The sequence below is a fragment of the Heliangelus exortis genome, chromosome 9 (assembly GCF_036169615.1).
Source record: "Heliangelus exortis chromosome 9, bHelExo1.hap1, whole genome shotgun sequence".
Classification (NCBI taxonomy): domain Eukaryota; kingdom Metazoa; phylum Chordata; class Aves; order Apodiformes; family Trochilidae; genus Heliangelus; species Heliangelus exortis.
In genome coordinates this window covers 20387922-20409629 of record NC_092430.1, presented here as the reverse complement: position 1 = coordinate 20409629, position 21708 = coordinate 20387922, and the positions used below count along the sequence as shown (strand labels likewise).

Here is a 21708-nt window from a genome sequence, read left to right as displayed (position 1 = left end):
GCCCTGGAGCTAGTTTGATAGTTTGAGCTCTGAGGTGGAGATAGATAGGACATTGGTATATGTGACAGCTTCACTCCAGGTACCTCTTTGAATTTATGTCATGGATGAAGATACCTCACAGGTCCCAGGAGGCTGTTCATCTCCTCCTGATAAGGAGGATTTCCTTGGCTGCTTTCTTACAGATCCTGAACATACTGAATGGCTCAGATGTATTTGATGCTTTCCTAAGGACTGTTTGGGATTTGGGTGGTGGGTCAAGTTGTTTTGTGTAACCAGTCAATTTCTATTTTTCTCTCTACCCTTTACTTAGTACTTAATGTGTTTCTCTTATTAAGTTTACATTTATTGAGGAGTGATGAGCCACCATCTTGTGCTGTCCTTCCAAACCTGTTAAAAAAATTACACCTGCTTCTTGTAGATAAGGCAAGAAACAAATTACTCTGGGGTGTCTTTCTGTGACATTTCATTTGTCTTTAAGATTGTGCAAGGGTGGTTAACTTCATGCCAAAATTAATTATGGACAGCTCTGGAATTGCTTCATCTATCAGAAGCAATGGGAGAAGAAAATATCCATAATCAGTGCTGAAGGGCTGCATGAACAAGGAACAGACAGGAGTTTTCCAGACCTAAACAGGTGTTTGTTCACTCATTTGTCCTGCTGATCTTCAGAATTCCTGCTTAAGTTGATATAATTTCTTCTTTCCTCAAAATTGTTTGATTGTGTCTTAAGTTAGCAGAGTCACACTCGCAGATGCTTGAAGAGTTAAATTATTTCCCATTTTTTCTACAATATATTCATATTTATTGACAACATATACAATACTTACAATTAAACTATACTCTCTTTGGACTACTCTGTTTCTAGAAGAAAATTCTGCTTAAAAGAATAAATCTTGTATCAGCTGGATATCATTTTATAATCGAAGGAATATAACTGGTAACAACATAAATTACTGTTATATTCTCAGCACAGTTTCAGATGAATTACTTAATTCCTCTTAAAACCATTACTATGTGTCTCTTTCACCAGTAACAGTATGTGAGGGACCACTCACTGTTTCCTAACACTGCTGTACCAAATACTGCCTTCAGTTTAAATGCAGACAGTAACTTTAAAGCACAAGAATTTGTTTGGAATGAGCTGAAATCTGTGGTGGGGGCTGTGGCTTTCTTTTTTCTTTCCCTTTTGAGTGCCTCATGATGTGCCCTCCATCTGGTGGCAGAATTACAATGGAAAAGGAAAGGACCAGGAACACATGAAAAAGTAAAAGCCTTTTGCTGACTGTTGATTTAAAAGGATAATATCTCTGCAGTCAGAAATCAGACTGTTAGCCTGATTTTTTTTTCAGAATAGCCTTCTTGGTTTTTTTAGAATAGTTTATATTATAGCAAAGGAGTGGGGCTTAAACATACCTTATTGTGTCCTATTCCTCTTATCAGTGTAAACTGAAGAGGGGTTTGGCTCAGTGTTCCCAATACTCCAGACCCCTTAGGTTTTCCATTTCTTTACAGGAACACAGAACCTACAGTGTAGCATGCAGCAGCTCTCCAGCAAGCATGAGGCAGAGGGCATTTCTATTCCATGTCCTGCTTTTATTTATTTTAACTGAAATCTCACACCTAGACTGGAGGATTGCAGGCATTCCTAGCAGCATCCAAACCCCTATCTTCATTGAGTATCTTCTAGTGGTTCTGTGCTCGCCAAATTCTCTGAGCTGCCACCACAGTCCCACAAGAGAGGGGACCCCAAAGGCTGGAAACACTGGCCAGGAGCAAATGACATTTCTGTCCAGGTCCCAAACTTATCCTTCATTGGCAGTGCAGTGTTGGGTCCCACCACTGCAGTTCTTCTAAGTATCACTTCAAAGAAGTGTGAGAACACGGGCTCTGTGTGCAATTGTCTCACTCCCTTAATTTTTTTAATGCCACATAAAGTAGAATTTACACCACCACATGGCAAAATGATTAATCTTCTATCTGTAGTTTCTTACTCAAGCAATGAAAGTTATTCTGTTAAAAGAGGAATCCTTGTAAAATTTCTCATCTGACTGCTGTGTATTCTTGGGCCATTCTGTCACATTCTCCTTTGGTGGAGAGCTAAAATAATTTCTAATAAAAGCTGAAAATCTGACATTTCAGTATTCCAAGGGCTAAGACGTGAGATAATAGAAAATAGATTTGCGTAGCTAGAAAGTTTTTATTTGGTCATGCAGGTATTTCTGCAGAAATTTGAGAATAAAGCAAGGAGGAAAAGGTTTCACTGTGAGCCATGCATGACATTTGAAGTACTATTTGCTTGTCTCAGTAGTAGGAGTTTGAGTCTGTAAAAATCTTGCTGATAGCTTATCACATTACACTGATTTGCCTGAAATGAGAGTTGTTAATAGACAATGGTATCTTGGCAGCTTGGTGTGTCTTGTGCTTTTGCTCCTCTGCTCCAACTTATGTTTATGAAATTGCTCTAAGCTATATTTTATAAGTTTGAGGCACTGACTGGACCTTTTTGGGGGATGTGCCAAACATACTCAGGGTATTCTGAGCATTAACATTAATACAGTCGAGAAACCCAAATCCATTATGAATTTTTAATTTGCAGTGTTGGTGATAGTCTCCCACTCTCATAAATAACTTGTTACATTGTCTTTTTATGGTCATGTGTGTATGATGTCTCCTAATCCTAGAACAGTTTGAGTTGGAAGGGAACCAAGACCACCCAGTTCCAACCCCCTTCATGGGCAGGGACACCTCCCACTAAACCAGGTTGCTCAAGGCCCCATCCAGCCTGGCCTTGAACACTTCCAGTGATGGGGCATCCACAGTTTCCCTTGGGCAAGCTGTGCCAGTGTCTCACCACCTTCACAAGAAAGAATTTCTTCCTAATATCTAATCTAAAGCTCCACCTTTCTATTTTAAAGCCATTACCCTTCATCCTACCACTCCATGCCCTTGTAAAATGTCCCTCCCCAGCTTTTCTGTAGCCCCTTCAGGTACTTGAAAACCACTATAAATTGTCCCTTTAAACTTCTCCAGATTGAAAAACCTCAGCTCATTGCTGAAAATACAATAATGATTCACAAATGTATTTTCTGGTTTAAATAGATCTCTCTGGAATTGAGCATTTTAACGGGGTAGTGCAAGAGAAAATTACTGTTGCTTTTCAGCACTAGAAGATTTTTGAAGCATCCTGCAAATAATGCTTTCCGTAAGTGCTGACATTTGAAAGGATTTTGTAATGTTTCACTGATGCATTGTGCATCTGATGAATATGAGGATAATATGTAGAAAGGCTTTGATTAATTTAAACTTTACCCTTTAATCCTGTAACTTTGTGGGCATGAACACGGGCACAGCTTTTTTCTGTAATTAACCCAGCTAGGCAGAGTTTTGTGTATGTGAAGTGATCCTGGGTTTTGGTGTTTTTTTTAATTTTTTGTTTGTTTTGTTTGTTTTTTTTTTCCTTAGGATTTTGCATTCAATTTTTGCCCTCATTGAATAGTGGATTTTTTTGTGTCTCTGAAAATGCTTTTATACTAATGTTATTTGCAAAAGATATCAAGGGGCCATAAACTTAAATACCATCAGTAGGCTTGGTAGATTCTCTGTGTTTTGGAAAATGCAGGTCTTCAGTGTATTAAATCCAAATACTCAAGGCAGAATAATCTTTGCAAATGGCAGAAACAACTGTTTCTTTTGTTTACTTAAACCTTTTTTTTTTTTTAGTTGGAATCAAAATGCCTATTTTTCTCCCTTTTAATCTTCTTAAGTTTTTGGCAGCTGCGACCCTGAACAGTTAAAGGGGCATTTTACAAAGAAAGCTGAAGAAACAGGTAAATGTGTTTACCCAGCAGGACAGCCTAATGTGTGTTTCTAAAATGGAAACTAACAGCAGCTGAAAGATGCTGTGGAGCTTTCTCCCAGGCTTTGGTGAGTGAGGCTGCCCAGTGGAAGGAGCAGAACATTGTAGCTCTGTCATCTGGGGTTCATGCTTCATCTAGCAGGAGACAAGTAGCTAGATGTGTCCAAGGGTAGAGAAAGCAGGTTGTGTTCCAAACATCTTGTTTGCTTGCTGTCATCAGGAGTTGCACAGAAATCTGCTGGTGTTCCTGCAGTCAGCCTTACCTTGCAAAATAGCAGCTGCAGGTGAAGTGGTTGTCAGGATCCCTCCAGTCACAGCCCTTGATGCTGGGTGCAGCCACTCACACAGACAGATGCATGGCTTACCAGCTATGCCCATAGCTTTATGCATTTTCTGTTTATCTCTGACTTTTGAACAACGAAAATGCGATTCTTAAAATTTGCTTTAAGATTATATGTTTATATAGGAGAACTGCACTATTATAGGAAGAAAAGTAGGCATTTCCCTCTTACACTTAATCTGATTTGGGGCTTATCCTTAATTTGGCAGCATGTGGAAACCTGTATGTTAACAATTCATGTATCCTTGTTCTGGGAATCCAAATGCAAAGAAACAATTTGCCTTTAAATGCCTTTAACTACTCTGTTTTTCTGTTCATTTACCATTGCAGATATATCTTTTTATCATGGAAGCTATTTGGATTATTGAAAGGTGCTTTAGTAGCAGAAGATAGTTTACTTCATTAAGTGGAAAACACTTGATCTCATCTTATGTCATTTCCTGGCTACTTACTGAGTTTTTAACCTGGTTTCTGGAGTCCTGCAGTTTATTTTATCTTATTAATAGCACACCTTTAAATGGTCTGGCCCATTCAGCTAGCTTCATGTTCTGATTTTATTTCAGGAAGCAAAATAGTTGGTGCCAACTGTAAGTGCTAGAGAAATGCTGGAAGTCGACTTGTGCTGGATGGTGGCTTGTTAAAAGATTCTAATTAGGCTTATAGATGACTTGCTGCTAAAAATATTTTGGTAGCTAGCGGATGAACTGGAATAGCAAATATAGAGTGTTTAAAATGGGTAAATAAACTAAGGTGGGTAAATAGACTAAGGTGGGTTCATTTTTCCATCAACAGGGCTGTATAAACAGGAATTTTCAGCTGGAGAGCCAAGGGGTAGGGGAGGGCTTGGGACAATTGGGATAATTATTTTAGTGGAAGTAGCTGCAGCTGGCAAGGCATGAGTTTATTGGGTGAATTTCCAGTACCTATAAGGTAGCAGCATGTTTGAAGGCAGAGTATTTGGTGTGTCAGCTGAGGTGGTAGAAGAGGATAAAGAATTTGGGTACCTACAGGTATGACACATCTTATCCTCAGAAACACACAATGCTTCTGACATGCCAGTCTTCCATGAGGTTTTACAGCTAAGGAGGAGACAGGCTTCTAAATCAGCAACTTAACTCTATTGAAACTCCTACATATGTGACCTATTTTCACTGCTCATAATTTTTTAATTCAGGATTTTATATGTCTAAATATTCTAATGTTAACCATCCTTTAAAACAGAAATTAAATCTTGGCCGTGGGTAATTTGATATGCAGTTTTTCCAACTGCTGATAGGGATACTAAATAGATAGCTAGAGAAAGTATATTTTATTGATGATTTAAACAATGTATTGTAGAAACGTAAAAGATACTGTTGTCTTTATATAAATGTGCCATTAAACCACATCTCCTAATATAGTGGCCAAGGTGAACAGAAGATAAGATAATGGAGAGCAAAATTATTCTCCTTTCCTATTTCTCAACTCTGTAAATGTTCACATCTGTCTCTGCGTAATGGAATTACAAAAAATCTTCTCATAATACTTTTTACTCTAACAAAACTTTTAAAATAAGCTGGGTTTTTTTTTTCTCCAAAAGACAAGTGACATAGTAATACTGAAGAGTTAGGGTAATATTGTGAAATAAAATTTAAAACATACTTTTCAAGGTGGAAAAATATTTCACCCATTTTTACAAGAATTTGTACCTTTTTTTAAACTCAAGAGCAAACTTGTGTGCACAGACTGCCGAGTCATCCCAGGTGACATCAGTTTGATATAAAATTTTAAATTTTGAGTACAAGGCAGCAAAACACTTCCAGCAGGTGGGCTATTCCTCTCCCCACTCACCATCTGGTTACTGTGAGTAAATTATTTTTATAAGCTCATGCTTCTGGAGTATTACTTTTTCTCCTGATGTGCAGGGTGAAGTGTTGGGAGAGGCTTATGTGGTCCAGCTCCCCTGTCAAGTTGAATTCTTTCTTTGTCCATGGAAGATGTATTTGCCTCATCCATCATTTATTTGGTCCCAAGGCTCAAATACATTATGTTATTTATTTGCTGATTATATCAGCTGAATACACAGCATAATATGTTATAATGGAATAGTGGCCTGGAGTTGACAAGGGATGGTTTAGGGGTGAAATGTGGTAAAAGAAGAGAGTGGATGAGAGGCCATTGAAGACTGAGGGTAGCAAAGGACAGTTTTTGGTGGGAAGAGGAGGACATTAAGGAGAGGTGGTAGAAACCAATGAAGAATGTTAAAATGTATGTGAAATCCCCCCCCTCTCCCCATGTAATCCAAAACCTCAGAAAGAAGAGGAGGTATAGGCAGGATCTGACAGTTTTCACAGTAGAGTGAAAGAAGCACATTTTCTCTTTATCTGGATTCGTAGTGACTGGCAGATATTTGGGTGATTGTAGCCTTTTGGCTCACTCTCTTTGTATACCCAGGCTCTCTTTGTACAGCATTTCTGCTGGTAGCTAAGGAAATCTGCTGTTTGAAACAGTACACAGAAAAGATGCTCCCACATGCAATTCAAAATAGAGGCTTAAGTCTTTTTGCTTTCCTAAATCCTGTAGGCACTTGGGAAGATATTGCTTACATAAATATCACAGCTAATATTGTATTTTCTTGACAAAACTATTAACTTCACTGCAGATATGCTTAGCATCTTCCCTTGTGTTCTGTGTTAGAATGATTTCAGATAAAGTGAATTTCCAAGCTTAACCACATGTGATATTTATTTTAATTGGCAATCGGATTGAATAAAATCCACAATTTGTTTCACTCAATATTGCATGAATTCCTGAATCATTATTTTCTTCAGTAGCAAGGCTCATAGAAATGTAATTTTCCTACTCTTTTTTGCCTTCCAGCATGCCCTGAATTTCTCAGGTTCCATAATCATTGTTGCTCCTCCTTGAAGTAAAGGTTTTATTAAAAACTTTATTACAAACTTGATTAAGCATCTAACCAAAATTCAGGAATAAGAAAATGCTGTCCTATTTGTTGTTGTCTTTGTCTCTGCCCTGGAAGAGCTAAACGAGTTTATCTTAATTTGGGTGTATATATATTTTTGTTTAGAGGTTGCTTTCTTGGGTGTAGTTTTAATTGGGGCAGAGGGGGAGTTAGCACTGGAGTGATGTGTTACTGCTTTGAGGCACTGGAGTTAAGGAAACTGCATGAGGAGATGCTTTCATCTAGCATAAAATGCAGAGAAGTAAAAACCTCCAATAACTTCCCATAAAACAGAACAACTACATTTAAATGTCTGCATATGGATTTGCATATGTATAATTCAGAGCAGTTTTTTAAAACAGATGCATGCAAAATTTGTAACTTGATACTATGGTGTGTGTTTCTCTGAGGGAAAAATGCACATGAATTGTTGAGTCTTTCACTGTTGTGTTTTTCTCTCCTTGGCAGAATTCTGTCAGTAGTGGAAGCATCAGTGCATGCTCAGCAGAACATGAATTTGAACCATTTGGGGGTGGGTGGAGGACAAAGTTGAAGAATGGGCGTGCTACACATTAGATTGCAGCGCAACCCTTACTGTGCTCCCATAGTTACTGTGCAAGGTATATTTATTTTCTGAAGATACCCAGTAAAACTCAGTTCAGTTTATCTTTACTTTCCCCAAACCACAGACTTCATAGGTACCTGTGTTTTAGTGGGTATTGCTTCAGGTGTAGTTACAAATGTCGATTTTTCCTTTTTTGTCTGTTTATATGTTTTTACTGTAGCTACACTGCTAAAGCTGTGGTTTTACTTTTTATGTCTTCCCTTATTCAAAAAATGTGAAGCTGCTCTGTGGTTCAGCTTGATTAAATATATTTAGACTCCCAGCCCTATGCTAGCTTTTCCATTTCAACATTTATCCTTTTTATGTGTCAGTGAGTACGTCGTATGTGTTAATGCCACAGATTTTTAAGAAACTTGGGATGAAATGCTGTGTGTGCATCATCTATGTAGGTAGTTTGTTACCAAGAATAGGAGTATTGGTGTCATGGTAATAACAAGCAGACCATCTGCCTCCCAGAATTCCTTCAGCTACTAAATAGTTTAATAGATGACTTTGTGTGAGTAATAGGTGTAAGCAGCAGTGCAGGATGACCATGCATAATTTTGTGTTTCTGCAGTCTAGGTACATGCCCGTGTTTTGTGAACCCAGTGGAAACCACCTCTGCTGTCTGCTGTTGAATTTCTGAATACTGCTTTGTGTCCTCAGGTCTGTCTGGAGCTTCCTTAACACACTACTAAGAGCAAACTTGGGTTTACAATTGTAATACCTTTGCAGGAAGAGAGACACCATGTACCAGCACTTGCTATTGTATGTACCAACATTTGTCATTGATATGTAATGATTCTCCTTTTTTTGTAGTGTTTAGGTTTTTTGTTTGTTTTGGTTTTTTGTGGGGTATTTTTGTTTTGGTTTTTGTTTTATTACTTATTTTCCCCAAAGATTTTATTGAAATTGCAGCTTTTGAGTATAGCATTTTTCTCTTAACTGCCTAGCAATGACTACCTCCCTCTGACCTTCAGGTTGAAACATCACTGTACCACAGTAGCCCATTTGTACTTGCAGTAAGCAATTCAGGTGATGGCATATTAAAGTCTCTTGACTTTTTCAACCTTGTTTTCAGTTCCTGAATATCTGCATATTGCTGTTTTTTTAATCTTTTATTTTTGCTTTATTTGCTTTAAAAATGGGCTTTAAGGTTTTAGTTACATCATGAGAGGCTGCAAACGAGTTAGACCATTGAAGTATTACTCCATGAAAATACCACCCACTGTTCCAGGGACACTTAGCATGGTTTATTTTATTTCTTCATAAAGGGTCAAGAGTCCAAGGGGAGTCTAGAACAGACAAGTAAAGATGATTTAAATATATTGCTTTTGAGGGAAAAAGTTAAACTTCTGAGCTTGTAAAGTAAAAAGAGGGCATGTTGTATACAAAATAGTGTAAAAGGAGGTGGGGGTAAGGTTGTTTCCTGTGACTCTTGTAGAAAGTCTCTACACTGTTGTGCCACTGTTTGGCCCTTCATACCTACGTGTTGTGAAGTGCCCCTGGATGTGCACTGCACTGGCCAGGGATGTGTGAACTGCTTGGAGCAGCTGGTTTGGATTTGGTTGTACAGGGAACACTGAGAGATCAAGTGGGAAGATCAGCCTTAGAAGCTGCAGAAATAAAAGCTTTTTTTTTGTAGAGACCTAAAGTGGACTGTGTAGGTGTTGCAAAGTGAAAAAGCTTGGCCTTTTCTCAGCATCAGTGGTGGAAAGGGGAAAAATCAAGTCTGCTCAAATGCAGCAGGATGTGGTGTGATTAGTTAGGACAGACAAGCAGCTTCTGTATTTAGAACATCTGGCTGGAGTGGCAGTGGGGTGAGCTGAGCCTCCCTTGAACCAAATGATCTCCTGTAGTCTCTTCCAATGCTCTCTTTATAAGATTTTACACTAGTTCCTTGGGAGAGAGCATTTTGTATATCCACAAACAATTTGATTTGTGGTACAGCATAAATAAAATCAGGAGACTGTTTTTGTTATCGGTGTTGATTCCCTCAGCTGTATATTAGAATGGAAGGGTGAGTTCAAAGATGTCAGCGTTTTCAGATAAAAACAAAGTCAGCTGACATGCAGTTTGGCTGATGAGGTGGAGATTATCTGAACTAAGCTGTGTGATACGACATTCATGACACATTTTCCTTGCATAAATGCATAAAAATGGTGTTGCGTTCTTTCTCCCATTTTGTTTTCCTGCAGTATTAATTTTAACTAATATACCGGGCTGAACTTTCAAATATTTTCATAAATCTAAGCTGATGTGTCAGCTAGAAAGCTCTCAAGTTCCATTAGGTTAGCACTGGTAAGGTAACACTGGTAAGAAAAGGAGATTGGTAACAGAAAGGTTACATGGCATCATCTTGTGGCTGTTTTAGGCTTTCCTGCATTGAAGTTACTTTTTGAGATTCATGAGATAAAATGAAGGCTTTACCTTCCTTTTAATTTTCAAAATTAAACATTTATTTGGGGATTTACTTAATGCCAAATAATCCTAAATCTTCACGTAATAGGTAGCTCTTCTAAGCATTGCTAAGTTTTTCTTGGATTTCAGGTTAGCATGGCCTCTTAATTCCTCATTTTCCTTCGGGAACTGAGATATTATTAAAAAGTTAAATCATACTGCTCAGATAAAGATGTCCACTGCTGTCAGAACAACACTCCACATTCACTCTAATTGCTTTTCAGTTCACAGTGTAGCCCAGTGATTGGCAATTAAAAGAAGTAAAATATTGCCAGTTGGACAGTATTGAGACTGTCTTTCGATCAACAGATTTTCTATAAAAAAAGCAATGTTTCAAATTTTGTTTTCAATAGGTTTTCTGTATAGCAAAGTGTTGGTGAAATGTCCATTGCTATTCACACACAGAGAGAGATGTGTCTTGCTGTAAGTAAATGTAATTGTTTCTGACACTAAAAGGTACCACTTGGACTTGATCATTCAGCTGGGCACATTTTATTGAGACACTGACATATTCTCCCTGGTCTGGGAAGAAAAGAAGATTATATCATTGTCAGGTGCTCTGCCTGGGAATGCAGGATCTATGCAAACACTTTTGGGGTGGGGGATTGGATTTTTACTGTTCTACAGCTGGGCCATGCATTGCCCCCAGCATCTTAGCCTCTTGGAAAATTCAGGGCATGGTCATACGGAGCTTGGGACCTGGTTCTTTGCTTGCAATTCCAAAAATAGTAGTAAATCCCTTTGATAAATAATTAGACCTATAAACTTTGAAGGAAACTATATTCTGTTTCCTGTGTTTAAAACAGGGGCTTAGGTATCTTTGTCCAAAATAAAGGCTTAGGTTAAGGCATCATACACAGTGCTATTGTATATGTAGTAGAAGACTATTAAAAAACCTGTAAATGGAATTGTGCAAAGATACAGATTGTGATGTTATGCACAAGCACAATCCTTTATACCACAGAGAAGAACCTGTCTTTTGTGACTGAGACTTAGCAACATTGGAAGTTAATAGAAACCAAAAAATATATATATGCTGGTGGTGATGTAACTGATTTTAACAGAAAATATCATCTCTTTTAGAGATCCTATTGCAAACAAGAGACTGTTTAATGGAAAAATAAAGGAAAAAAGAAAAGGTTTCTTGTATAGATTCAGTATGTATTTTGAAATATTTTTTCCTACTGTCAGTTCATCTGTTGAAAACAGTTTACTGTATTAAGATATCAAGGAGTTTTTTAACTTTCCTAAAAGGAGAGCCTTTCACCTACACCATTCTGTAAACAAAAGGAACAGTCACTCCTGGCCACATCTTCATGTACAATGTGAAAGGTATCTCCTCTCTCTGTTCCCATTTGTCACCTGGAATGAACAGTCTTGGAAACTTAGAAAAATAGCCCATTTGAGGGTCTGGAGCTGTCATTCTCCATATCAAGGTTTCTGTGGTTCATTAACTATTCTGAAAATGGCTAATGATCACCAATCTTTTTTTTAATGTGTCTCCAGAATGATGGGGGAGAAATGCTAAATGACAATCTCCTCTTTCTCTGCAGTGGATAATTAAGCAAAGGTCTCTGTCATGGAAAAGCGAATGCTTTAAAAAACTAAAAAATGCAAGTAATTATTTTAAATAAAGTCTAAGAGGCCTTGATAACTGAAACCTGTGAGTATAAATTAGGTCATCTGGATTCCTAGCTCTGTCACTGCCTACCTGCCTGCCCTTTTTTTGCTTGTACAAGGCATTTTCAAAAACTTCCACCATTTTTGGGCTTTCAGATCTTGGGCATCTGGTTTAATATCAATGTACATTTCCTTTCAGATTTTGTCTACGTGTAAGTGGATTTCCCTACATGTAAGGAAATAATTGTAAGTGATCAAAAAGCAGTAATTTAACAACTTAATGCATGACAGCAGAACTTCAGCTGATTCCACATGTGCATAGCTTATTACAAATTAACATTTTCACACAACCTTCATTTTAGCCAGTGCATTTTACTGTATTTTTGTGCTCTGATAAGCAAATTTATTCATAAAATACTCTGGTAATGTTGATCTTTTGCCATCCGTTTTCCATACTGCAGATAAAATTGTATTAAGGTCTTTATTTTTGCAGATCCCATGTATTCAAAAGTGTTTTTATCAATTTTACAATGCAGAAAACATATTTTGCATGCCTTTGAAGTCTTTTTTACTGACTTGCAAAGGATCTGAATTAAGTCTGTGTTTCTTTGTCCAGAAATTTCTGTATTCAAATGCTAGTGCACATAGGCAACATTTTTTTGGTCTTAGATGAGGGATTTTTATGACTGGTACTTGCAGATGCTGCTCATACATGTAATGCTGAGAGTACTCAATATTTTACTGTAGGAGATAAACAGAAGAATGAAACAAGAACCTTCCTTGCACTGGGATACAGTTTATACGCATTTTTTTCTGAAATTGTGACTTACAGTATCAGGAGTTACTGAAAATCAGAGTAGAAGGATTCAGATGTAAACTCATAGATTTTGTAAACGCTGAATATGTACTGAACTTCTTTTTTTTTTTAACTTAATGTATTTGCAGGTGGCTTGCTTGTTGACAGATGTTTACATTTTGAAACTTGGATGTCTTTGACTCATTGCTGTGATTTCTGCAAATGTCAGTTGATTTATTGATGGATCTGACCACAGACTCTGGTGTGATAGTGTTTAACTCATTAGATTAATTCATAAGCCATATGACTGCTTCAGTTGCTGCTCTTACAGCATTCAATAAGTTTTCAACAATTTTCTTTCTCCATCAATAGTAAGATGTAATCAGTAGTTTTCTATTAATAGACTGTTAAAATGTGGGTGAAAATGTAGACCATGCTGTTAGATTAATACAATTTAAAAATGCTATTAGGTTGTTTCTGTGTCTGATGCTAGGATGGGCAAGGCATTTTTTGCCATGGCTGTTTGTTTCCACAATAAACAATTGTGTAGCTGGAAGAGTTTTTGTTTATCAAACAACTAGATTGGAAAGAGCCTTTTTCATTTTAGAATGGCTTGTTATTGCTGAAAAGTAAGGTGGATTCCAAGAAGTCACAGATATTTGGAGCTATGGATTTTTTCAAAAATCTTCTAAGCTTAAAATAGGTTAGAAAAGTAACTGAGGGATTTTGTGTGTGCTTGCCCTAGTTTTACCCTCTTCTGGACAATCATTTGTTAGACCTTTGCTGGAAATCCTATTGGCCTTCTGAAGCATTTAGATCCCAGTTAGAAGTCAGTATAAGTGACATCCAAATCTTTAAAAAGCATTGGAAACCTTACTTATAACTGATTTTAAGACTTTGTAATGTTTAGTGTAGAGGAACAATGAATTGCTTGTTTTTCAATAAACTGTGGAATCATGGGGTGAGAGAATCAGTTATTTTTCCATGCCTTCCACCAGCTGCCTGGATGCAAATTTGGCTTGCATCCTGGTGTTGGCAAGTGAGATTTGAACTATCCTGATTAATTTTATTTGAAAAATAGAAAAAGCATTTCACTGTCTCCTGCAGTGGGGTAGTATTATTATACCTGATAGTCCTGTTATGAAGATTTAAAAAAAACAAAAACAAAATCAAAAAAACAACTTAAACCTGCATGGGCTGAGAGCTGAGGGTGTTCTTCAATCCCATGACAAAGAAGTCAGGGAAATGAGAGGCTTGGCCTGAAGTAAATATACCATGGTAGGTGGGGGTTCATATGATCAAGTACTCCTGAAAAAATCTGAAGTGTCCAGTGACACTTTATAGTGACCCTCCAGTACCTGAAGGGGCTACAGGAAAGTGGCCAAGGACTATTTACAGGGGCATGGAGTGATAGGATAAGGGGTAATGGCTATAAACTGGAAGAGGGGAGATTTAGGTTAAACATTAGGAAGAAATTCTTTCCTGTGAGGGTGATGAGACACTGGCACAGGCTTCCCAGGGAAGTGGTGGATGCCCTCTCACTGGAAGTGCTCAAGGCCAGGTTGGATGGGCTTGGAGCAGCCTGGTCTGGTGGGAGGAGTCCCTGCCCATTTAGGGAGGTTGGACCTACATGATCTTTAAGGTCCCTTCCAACCCAAACCAGTCTGTGATTCTGCAGATGGGTGACACTCAGCTCTGACCACGGGAAATCTGATTGTGCAGGTTGGAGACCAGGCGGTTGAGCACCCTAATTAACAAGAACATGTAATTAAAATTCAGGCAGATGGGCCTTGGGCAGGTGAATGCATTTCCTGACTGCATTCAGTTGGCTGTGTGTACACAGGATCTGCAATGGACACAAATAAATACTTTTACCTCAACTGCAAAATAGCCTGGTGCATATGCTGAGCAGTTGGTCTGCGGGTGCTGTGCACTCACCCGGCACTGCTGGAACTGCCACATCTCAGCCCTTAATGGACCGAAACGAGTTCTGAAATCCTGAACATATGCAAATATTTTTAAAACTCAATTTGCGGCTAGGAAAAAAGGCCTATGTGTGGAAGCCTATAAATTTAATAACTCTATATAATGCGTTTCTTGCGTTTGTTTGTTTGGTTTTTTTTTGTTTTTTTTTTTATCTGCTACTCACAACTATTAGAAACAGCATATTAGGCAAGATAACACTTTGTTGTTTCTTTAGAGAAAATGTTGGCTGGTGAATTCATTGTGACTCCCTAAGTTTGAAACCACCTACTTGGCTGAAAAGTCGGGCCATAAAAATTCCAAAATTGTATTTGTTCTTGGGTTTTACCCCAAATTCTAACAATTTATCAACAATCTCTGTGAACTGGAAGTTCAACATCTGATCTATATTAGAAGGTAATGAGAAGTAATTGGTGGAAATGTCTTTGAGAGCATCCAGTAAAGTCACAGCATTATTCAGACTGTTACTGCTAACATTGATTCTAACTTGAGGCCAAACCTTAAGCCCATGGTGACCCCACTTCAACAAATCACGCAGACTTTCAGCAGTTGGGATGTGTCTGTTGACTTTGTGGTTATTCCCGTTGACTGGACCTGAACAAGTAGCTGAATAAAGCATCTTTTTAATATAAAGGGAATCAGAAATTTGGTGGATAATATTGAAGGTGTATTCTAAATGGAAATTGGCAGTCATGTTCATATTGATTCATACTGGGAATGCAGCTGCTTGCAAAAATGAGTATAAGTATCTCAGGGGACTGTTTATTTCCACTGCTTAAATCTTTTGGCTATGAATCTCTGTGCCCTGGCTAGCAGTCTTAGGAAGCAAGTTGGTTGATAATTTGTAGAGAAGGACTATGAAGTGTTGCGATTTTTCAGGATGGGCTCTCAGAAAGACTTTATGCTTTCCTAAGTTTATTCTGGTTTAGAAAATAGTGAGTTCACATGTTGTATTTGTTAAAAAAGTAGTGTGCAGTAAAAATAATGAGTTGATGTACCTCTAAGTCCATGCAGTCAGCAGAATTAGATTAAGGACTGAGTCACAGTCAATCATTTTAAGAAATCTGAAAAAAAAAATAATAATCTTGCTCGCGATGTTCATAAGATTTATCAGAGTAGTCCAGTATGTACTGGGTTATTGTAATATAACAGGTACTCATATTTTGCAATGTAATCTTAACATGCTGTAAAGGAATTATGGAGTAAATAGCAAGTGTGCTCATTTCTTTAACTTAATCAGTCTTGTTGTCACAGAAGTTTCAAAGACATGCTTATTTAATTATGAAGTGGAAAGTAACTTTACATCTATTACTAAGGGAGCAATTTGCTTATTGTATCATCTTCTTTTAATGTTTAATTCCTTTTCCTGTAACTGGATACTTCTTGTCGAAATGTGTCATAACCTTTTTAGCCTGGGATAAGTTTCTTGCAATCATTTCTTTTATTAATGTTTCTACCACCTGAGGGAGAGGCGGATATTCTGCTAATGATTGTGTTAATCAAACAACTTCCTGTATTTCTGCACTGCCCAAGTTTATGTCATTACGTTAGCAGGCACAGGAGATGAAATTGGAAACTTGTTATGTACTAGAGATTGGATTAACTCGTCTGTTTTGTGTAGACTGCATGAAGACTTATTTTATATAATTTTAAAATATTAAATCTGCAAGACAGTTATTCCTCCTGACAGTATTTCTGAAGTCTTTAACGCAAGTCCAGTGTTCTTGTAAAGATTTTGAACTTTGTGCTCTAATAACTTTGCTATTACAATGCAGACTGGAATGCAATATGTTTCTTTAATGAACAAAATAGTGCATATTTTAAAAATTCTTTGGATGCTGGAATATCTATTTCATCTGTATAATGTAGGGGCATTAGACATTTATATGTAGTATACAATTCTGAGCTGTTTCTAGGCTATAAGAGATACTATAACTTCCACCTTTTGCCTTTTTTAGGATTTTTGTGTTGTCCAGGCAGTAGATTTTCTTTTTCTGAAAGATCTGTTGAACTATAAGATAGTTTTGTTGGAGTGGAAAAGGGACTCTTTGTGTTTGCCTTCTGTCTTAAGCTTTCTTTGGCAGAGTTGTCCCTGGGGTTTGTGTGGCCCCCGATGGAAGCAGTGCCGGAGCCTTCAGCAGGGATCATCCTGCCTCCAGCTTCCCAGCAAGGTTCTAAATAGCACAGGGGGTCTGTAAAGCACTTTCTGGGATTCCCAAATACCTGTTGCTTGCAATAAAGTTTTAAAAAGACTGTGCATGATTCAATCAATGCTTTTCGTGTGCGTGGGACAGCCGGGGAATTTTTCAGGTTTCTATTAAGGATCCTAAAGCATCTAAATATAATTGGCCTTTTTGTGAGGAGAGGGTTGTGAAAAAGAGTTTGTCAGTGTCAGTATCTCTGTGCTTGGAAATCAATACCTCTGTGATCCTTAGTCTTCTTTCTCAGTTTTGAGAGCTTCAGAGGAAAAAAAAAAAAAAAAAAAAGTTCCTCTTAAAGTTCAGCAAATACTCGGTATGCTTGTTGTATTGCACTTGGATAGTGCTTTTTATTTGAATAATGGTGGTTTATGTTTTTTCCCTGCTTTGCTTACATAAGTGCCTGCCTATGTGAATAGGGAAAAGCTTTAGTTGTCCCTTCAGTGTGTCTGTCCTTTAAGGTTATTTCAAATACACTCTACATCTGTTATTTTTTTGGCATTTGTTGGGGAGGAGGATGGTCCTTCAGTGCCATCACCATTTTCCTCCTATGGTCCATCTGGCAGCAGGTGTTGAACACTGATGCAAACCCAGTGGTACAAGCCCTGATCAACCCATCTGAAGTCTCTATTGGCCCATCTGGTAGATTCTGCCAAAATGATTTCCAGGCTTGTGTCATATGCTGCCAAGCTGTTGGCTCAGCTAATATTTCAGTGCAGGTAGGAAATCTGAGGAAAACTTTCTGACAGCTAGAACAATATTTGAGGGAACAGCAAATTCTGTTTAACAAATTTGCTTTACTTGATGAATTTAAGCCAAAGATATAATTGCAACTAATTTTCAGCATCACGCCCTCCCTGACGTCCCTGAAATGTTACTTCAGATTGCATTCTTTATATTCAGTGGCTGGTTAAATTAATGCTCTATCAGAAACCTGCTCTGCACCAGTGATGAATTTTAAAATAATTACTGTGCTAATTTCTGTAAGATTCTTTATATTTTAATTGCATATGTTTCCTAGAAATTTTTTTTTAATTTTTATTTCCCTAAAAGTGGTTGCTTTTGTTTCACAGGTAGTATGAAATTATTTGCAAAACAACATGAGGATTGATTTTTTTTTTTTCCATGTCTGTTGATACATTACAAATAAAATTATGGATGGATTCTTATTAAGGCACCAAGTAGCTTGGTGAGAAGTGACCTAAAGCTATGTTTATTTATGGTTGTTGGTTTTTTTTTTTTTTTTCTTTTGTTTTGTTTTTCAGAAGTTTATTACAATTCCCTAGAGAAGATGATGTAGACATTGCAATGAAAATTCTGGTTCAGTGGACCTCCCAAGGCCTTGAAGATGTCCAGCTGGTAAATTACTCTGTTCTGCTTGACCTACCGGGCTCTTCTTCAAATACAATAACTCTGAAAAACAGTGCTGAGTGCTTTTATCCTGGTGGACAACAGTGCAACAGAGAGACCAAAGTGCTTCATAGCCAAGACCTCCTGTACTCGTATGCAGCTTACTCTGCCAAAGGAACTCTTGAGGTAATACAACCATTTGTCTCTGTCATTTGTGGTGAAATAGAGTTAGGAAACATCAGCTTTTCTTAAACTTGGATGTCAAAGTGTGCGTGGTGAAATGCCCAGGCTTAAAATAAACATATTTAGGTAAAATAGGATGCGACCAATCTCAGTTCAAGCTTAAAAAAAACTAGTCAGACCTGAACGCTTCATATGATAGGGTTTATTTTTATTTTATTTTTTTAAAAAATATCTCATCTTATGAATTGGCATCTTTTTCTTGGGTGTAGGAAAAGCTGTGTCTAGTGCTACATTTTATGCTTGTTGGTAGATAAGTGCTACTGGTTTGAGGGATGTCTGTATGGGGAGGGTAAGATGAGGTTTTTTACAGTGAGACTGGCAGGAGTGCTGGGCTAATACCTGGAGCTCCTGAGTTATGGAAGTTGTGGATCTCATACTTTCTTCTGTGGCAACTCAGCTGGCACATCTGCTGTTTCCTCTTGAAAACCTCAATTTGTATTTTTATCTTTCTGTAGCTTTTGTTCGGAAGTTTTGTCAGCAAAAAGATCCTGCCTGTTGGGATTTGTTACTTGCCAAGTGAAATAAGATCTTGGATTATCTTGTTTTATCCTCTTTACTGTCTTCACTGGCTGCCTTCCTATATTTGCTTTCCAAATATATTGAGGCTGCATGAAGAGGTCATCATTTCTGTTTACTTTCCTAGCTGAGATAGTATAAATCTCAATAAATATTTCTGAAATATAAAAACCTGCAATTTCACTGCTAACTGAATTACTGTTGTTTTGCTCCTTTTGAAAATATTTTGTGTTATTATAATGATGCAGGGCTTTTCCTTCTTGGTGTTTTTATTGTTTGAAAGATACGTTCATTTTCATGTCTTGGAATACTAGTGGACTACTACTATATGGGAACAGATTATGAATGGCTTTGGGTTTGGAGGGTGCCTCTTCCAAAATACCTCTATGCTTTGTGAATATCTTAATACTCAGTTACTTCATTTCCAACAGTGCCCTGTAATTTTTATTGATAACATACAGAGCGCTGTGGAAATCCTGTAATGAGTCAAAATGGACTATTAATATAACTTTGGAGTGTAGAAAATATGAGACATTTGTCTCCATCTCTGTTTTTGTGTACCTTACCTGCCTACTCTCCATATTGGGTCTCAGTGGTCGTTATCTCCATACAACTTCTGTTCTGGGGCTCTGTAAACACAACAACTTCAGGTTAAGGCTCATTGTTAAGAAATGAAATGAAGTAAGCAAGGGTAACTCCTGTCTTGCATGATGTATGCTTTACCTTTCCCGTGGGCAAGTAAAAGGTACTAATGAATGGGTTTGGCTTCTTGCACTTATCACTTAGAAACTCAACATATAATATTATTTGCTCATTTTAAGTTAATAAGAGTAACTGTAATGAGAAAAAAGTACAGTTGTGGCCTTTGAGATTTATTTCATGAAAATAAATGTGTCGCTAACAAATTCATCATATTAAAGGAAATTCAATGTTCTAGGAAAAATCATTGATGTTATTACCAGCAACACATGCACTACTTTCAGTTATATTTCAAAGCAGTGTTATCTGACCAAGTTATGCAGTAATGAGGACCACACACACTGTGTATATGGTCATCACTAGGGTTTGGCAAAACTCAGATCTTTGAGCCAAAGAGTGACTCTCTGTGCACAATTCTCCGGTCTTTGAGGTACCTAGCATTCTCACAGAACTTAGATCTTTTCTTTTATTCTTCTGAGAGTCTACCCATAGTGTCCATAGATCTAGAGTTTCGCCTTAAATGGGAATTTCATTTTTTGTATAGGCTATGGATAAATACTACGTTTAAACTAATGGAAGTAGAAAAACCTAAAAAGTAACAGGTGGTGGCTGTTGCTGGGTTCAGCTATCAGAGGCTGACTTGATTGCTTGCAGTGCAGCTACAAGTTATGTGTTTTGAATATCGTGCAATGGTTTGTGATTGCCAAAGCATGAGGGTTTTCCTGTGAAAAGGTGCTCTGGTAACAGCTGCTTATAATCTGAATAATTTATTTCAAATGTCACACATTCTTAGTAGAAAATTTCTATTGTATGTCACATAATCAAGTTGAATTGCTAATATTGCTTCTCTGTATCTCATTTGTGTATTTGGTTTGCTAGAAGCTCAAGCAAGTAAACCCACTAAGTTATTGCAGTCTGACTACCAGCAGAGGTACAGTTCTACTTTCAAGTTGACAAGGTTATCTGTAAAATAGCAAGACTCATTTTCTTTGACCATCTGTCATGTCCATTCATCATGTGGCCGTTGTATATGAGCTGTCCAATTTGTGCTTTCTGGTAACTGTCTAAACAGCATTTGTGAGTAAAAATGTGAGCATTTGTGATCTGAAATCTACTTCAAAAACCTACTTAGTGCCATTGTGATTGATGGTGCACTTCACTGCTCCTCTGTAATTCATCGGGCCCTGAAAAGGTGACACTGTTTACCCATCACAATGACAGAGAGGGCAGCCTACAGTTCTGGGAAGATCTGTCTAGTGGGTTTTAAAATAGATACTGCAGCAGTTATGTAAATAATGTATCATATACTAGGTCAGCCTCAGGAAAGAGTGGCATACATGAAACATATTTTTATTAAAACTTAAGTATCAGCTACCTTTTATAGAGTTTAAATCTTTTGTCTGCTTGATGGAAACAGGAAAGCCACTGTGCCCAGCAGAGTACGTGGATAAAGGGAAATTGCATCACGTGAAATTTATCCACTAAAGCAAGGTGTTTTGTCAAGCAGCATCAAGCCAGTCTCCAAGTGGGTGAAGTAGTGTGAATCTGAACGTGCTGCTCCCTGCTTCCACGTGCAGTGGAGCACTCACCGTGAGCACTGCTGGTGAGAGCCCAGGAGAGGTGTGTGTGAACCCCCAGAGATCCAGCACCCTCCTTTCAGCACCACGTCAGGGAGCAGTGTCAGTGTAGGTGCAGATTGTAGCCCACCTGCCAACACTCACAGCAGCCATCCCGTGGGTGCAGTGAGGTGTGAGGGAGGATACATTATGGCTGGGAATGCAGCAGAAGGATGAGTGATACTTGGGTCATCCAGGAGGTTGCTTTAAAGCAGGCCCACTGAGGAGCCTTCAGGGAGAAACACATGTTCAGGTTTGGCTACACATTGTTGGTGTGCTCTGTCCCCTGTTGTTTTAGCAACTTCGAGAAGGTCTTAGCAGATGTAGTGGTTGGTGTGTTGGGACGTGCAAGGGCAGAGCACTGAAAACAAAATGAAATTTGTATTTATTTTGTACTCCCTGATTTTTTTGCAATTTCCTTTTACGTTTTCCTCACCTTCCTTTCACCTTAAATTTATTCACTCTTTGCTTTATGGAATGTTAAAG

General features: G+C 37.9%; 1 protein-coding gene across 5 annotated transcripts in view; it reads left to right on the top strand.

The window, feature by feature from the left end:
- The window catches only part of NAALADL2 (N-acetylated alpha-linked acidic dipeptidase like 2), a 363639-nt gene that overhangs the window by 200347 nt on the left and 141584 nt on the right, over nt 1-21708 (top strand). For all 5 annotated transcript variants that reach the window (XM_071752638.1, XM_071752640.1, XM_071752641.1 and 2 more), the window contains one exon: nt 18064-18334. In XM_071752638.1, the coding sequence (XP_071608739.1) occupies nt 18064-18334 (271 nt within the window). The remainder of the gene's footprint in view (nt 1-18063; nt 18335-21708) is intronic.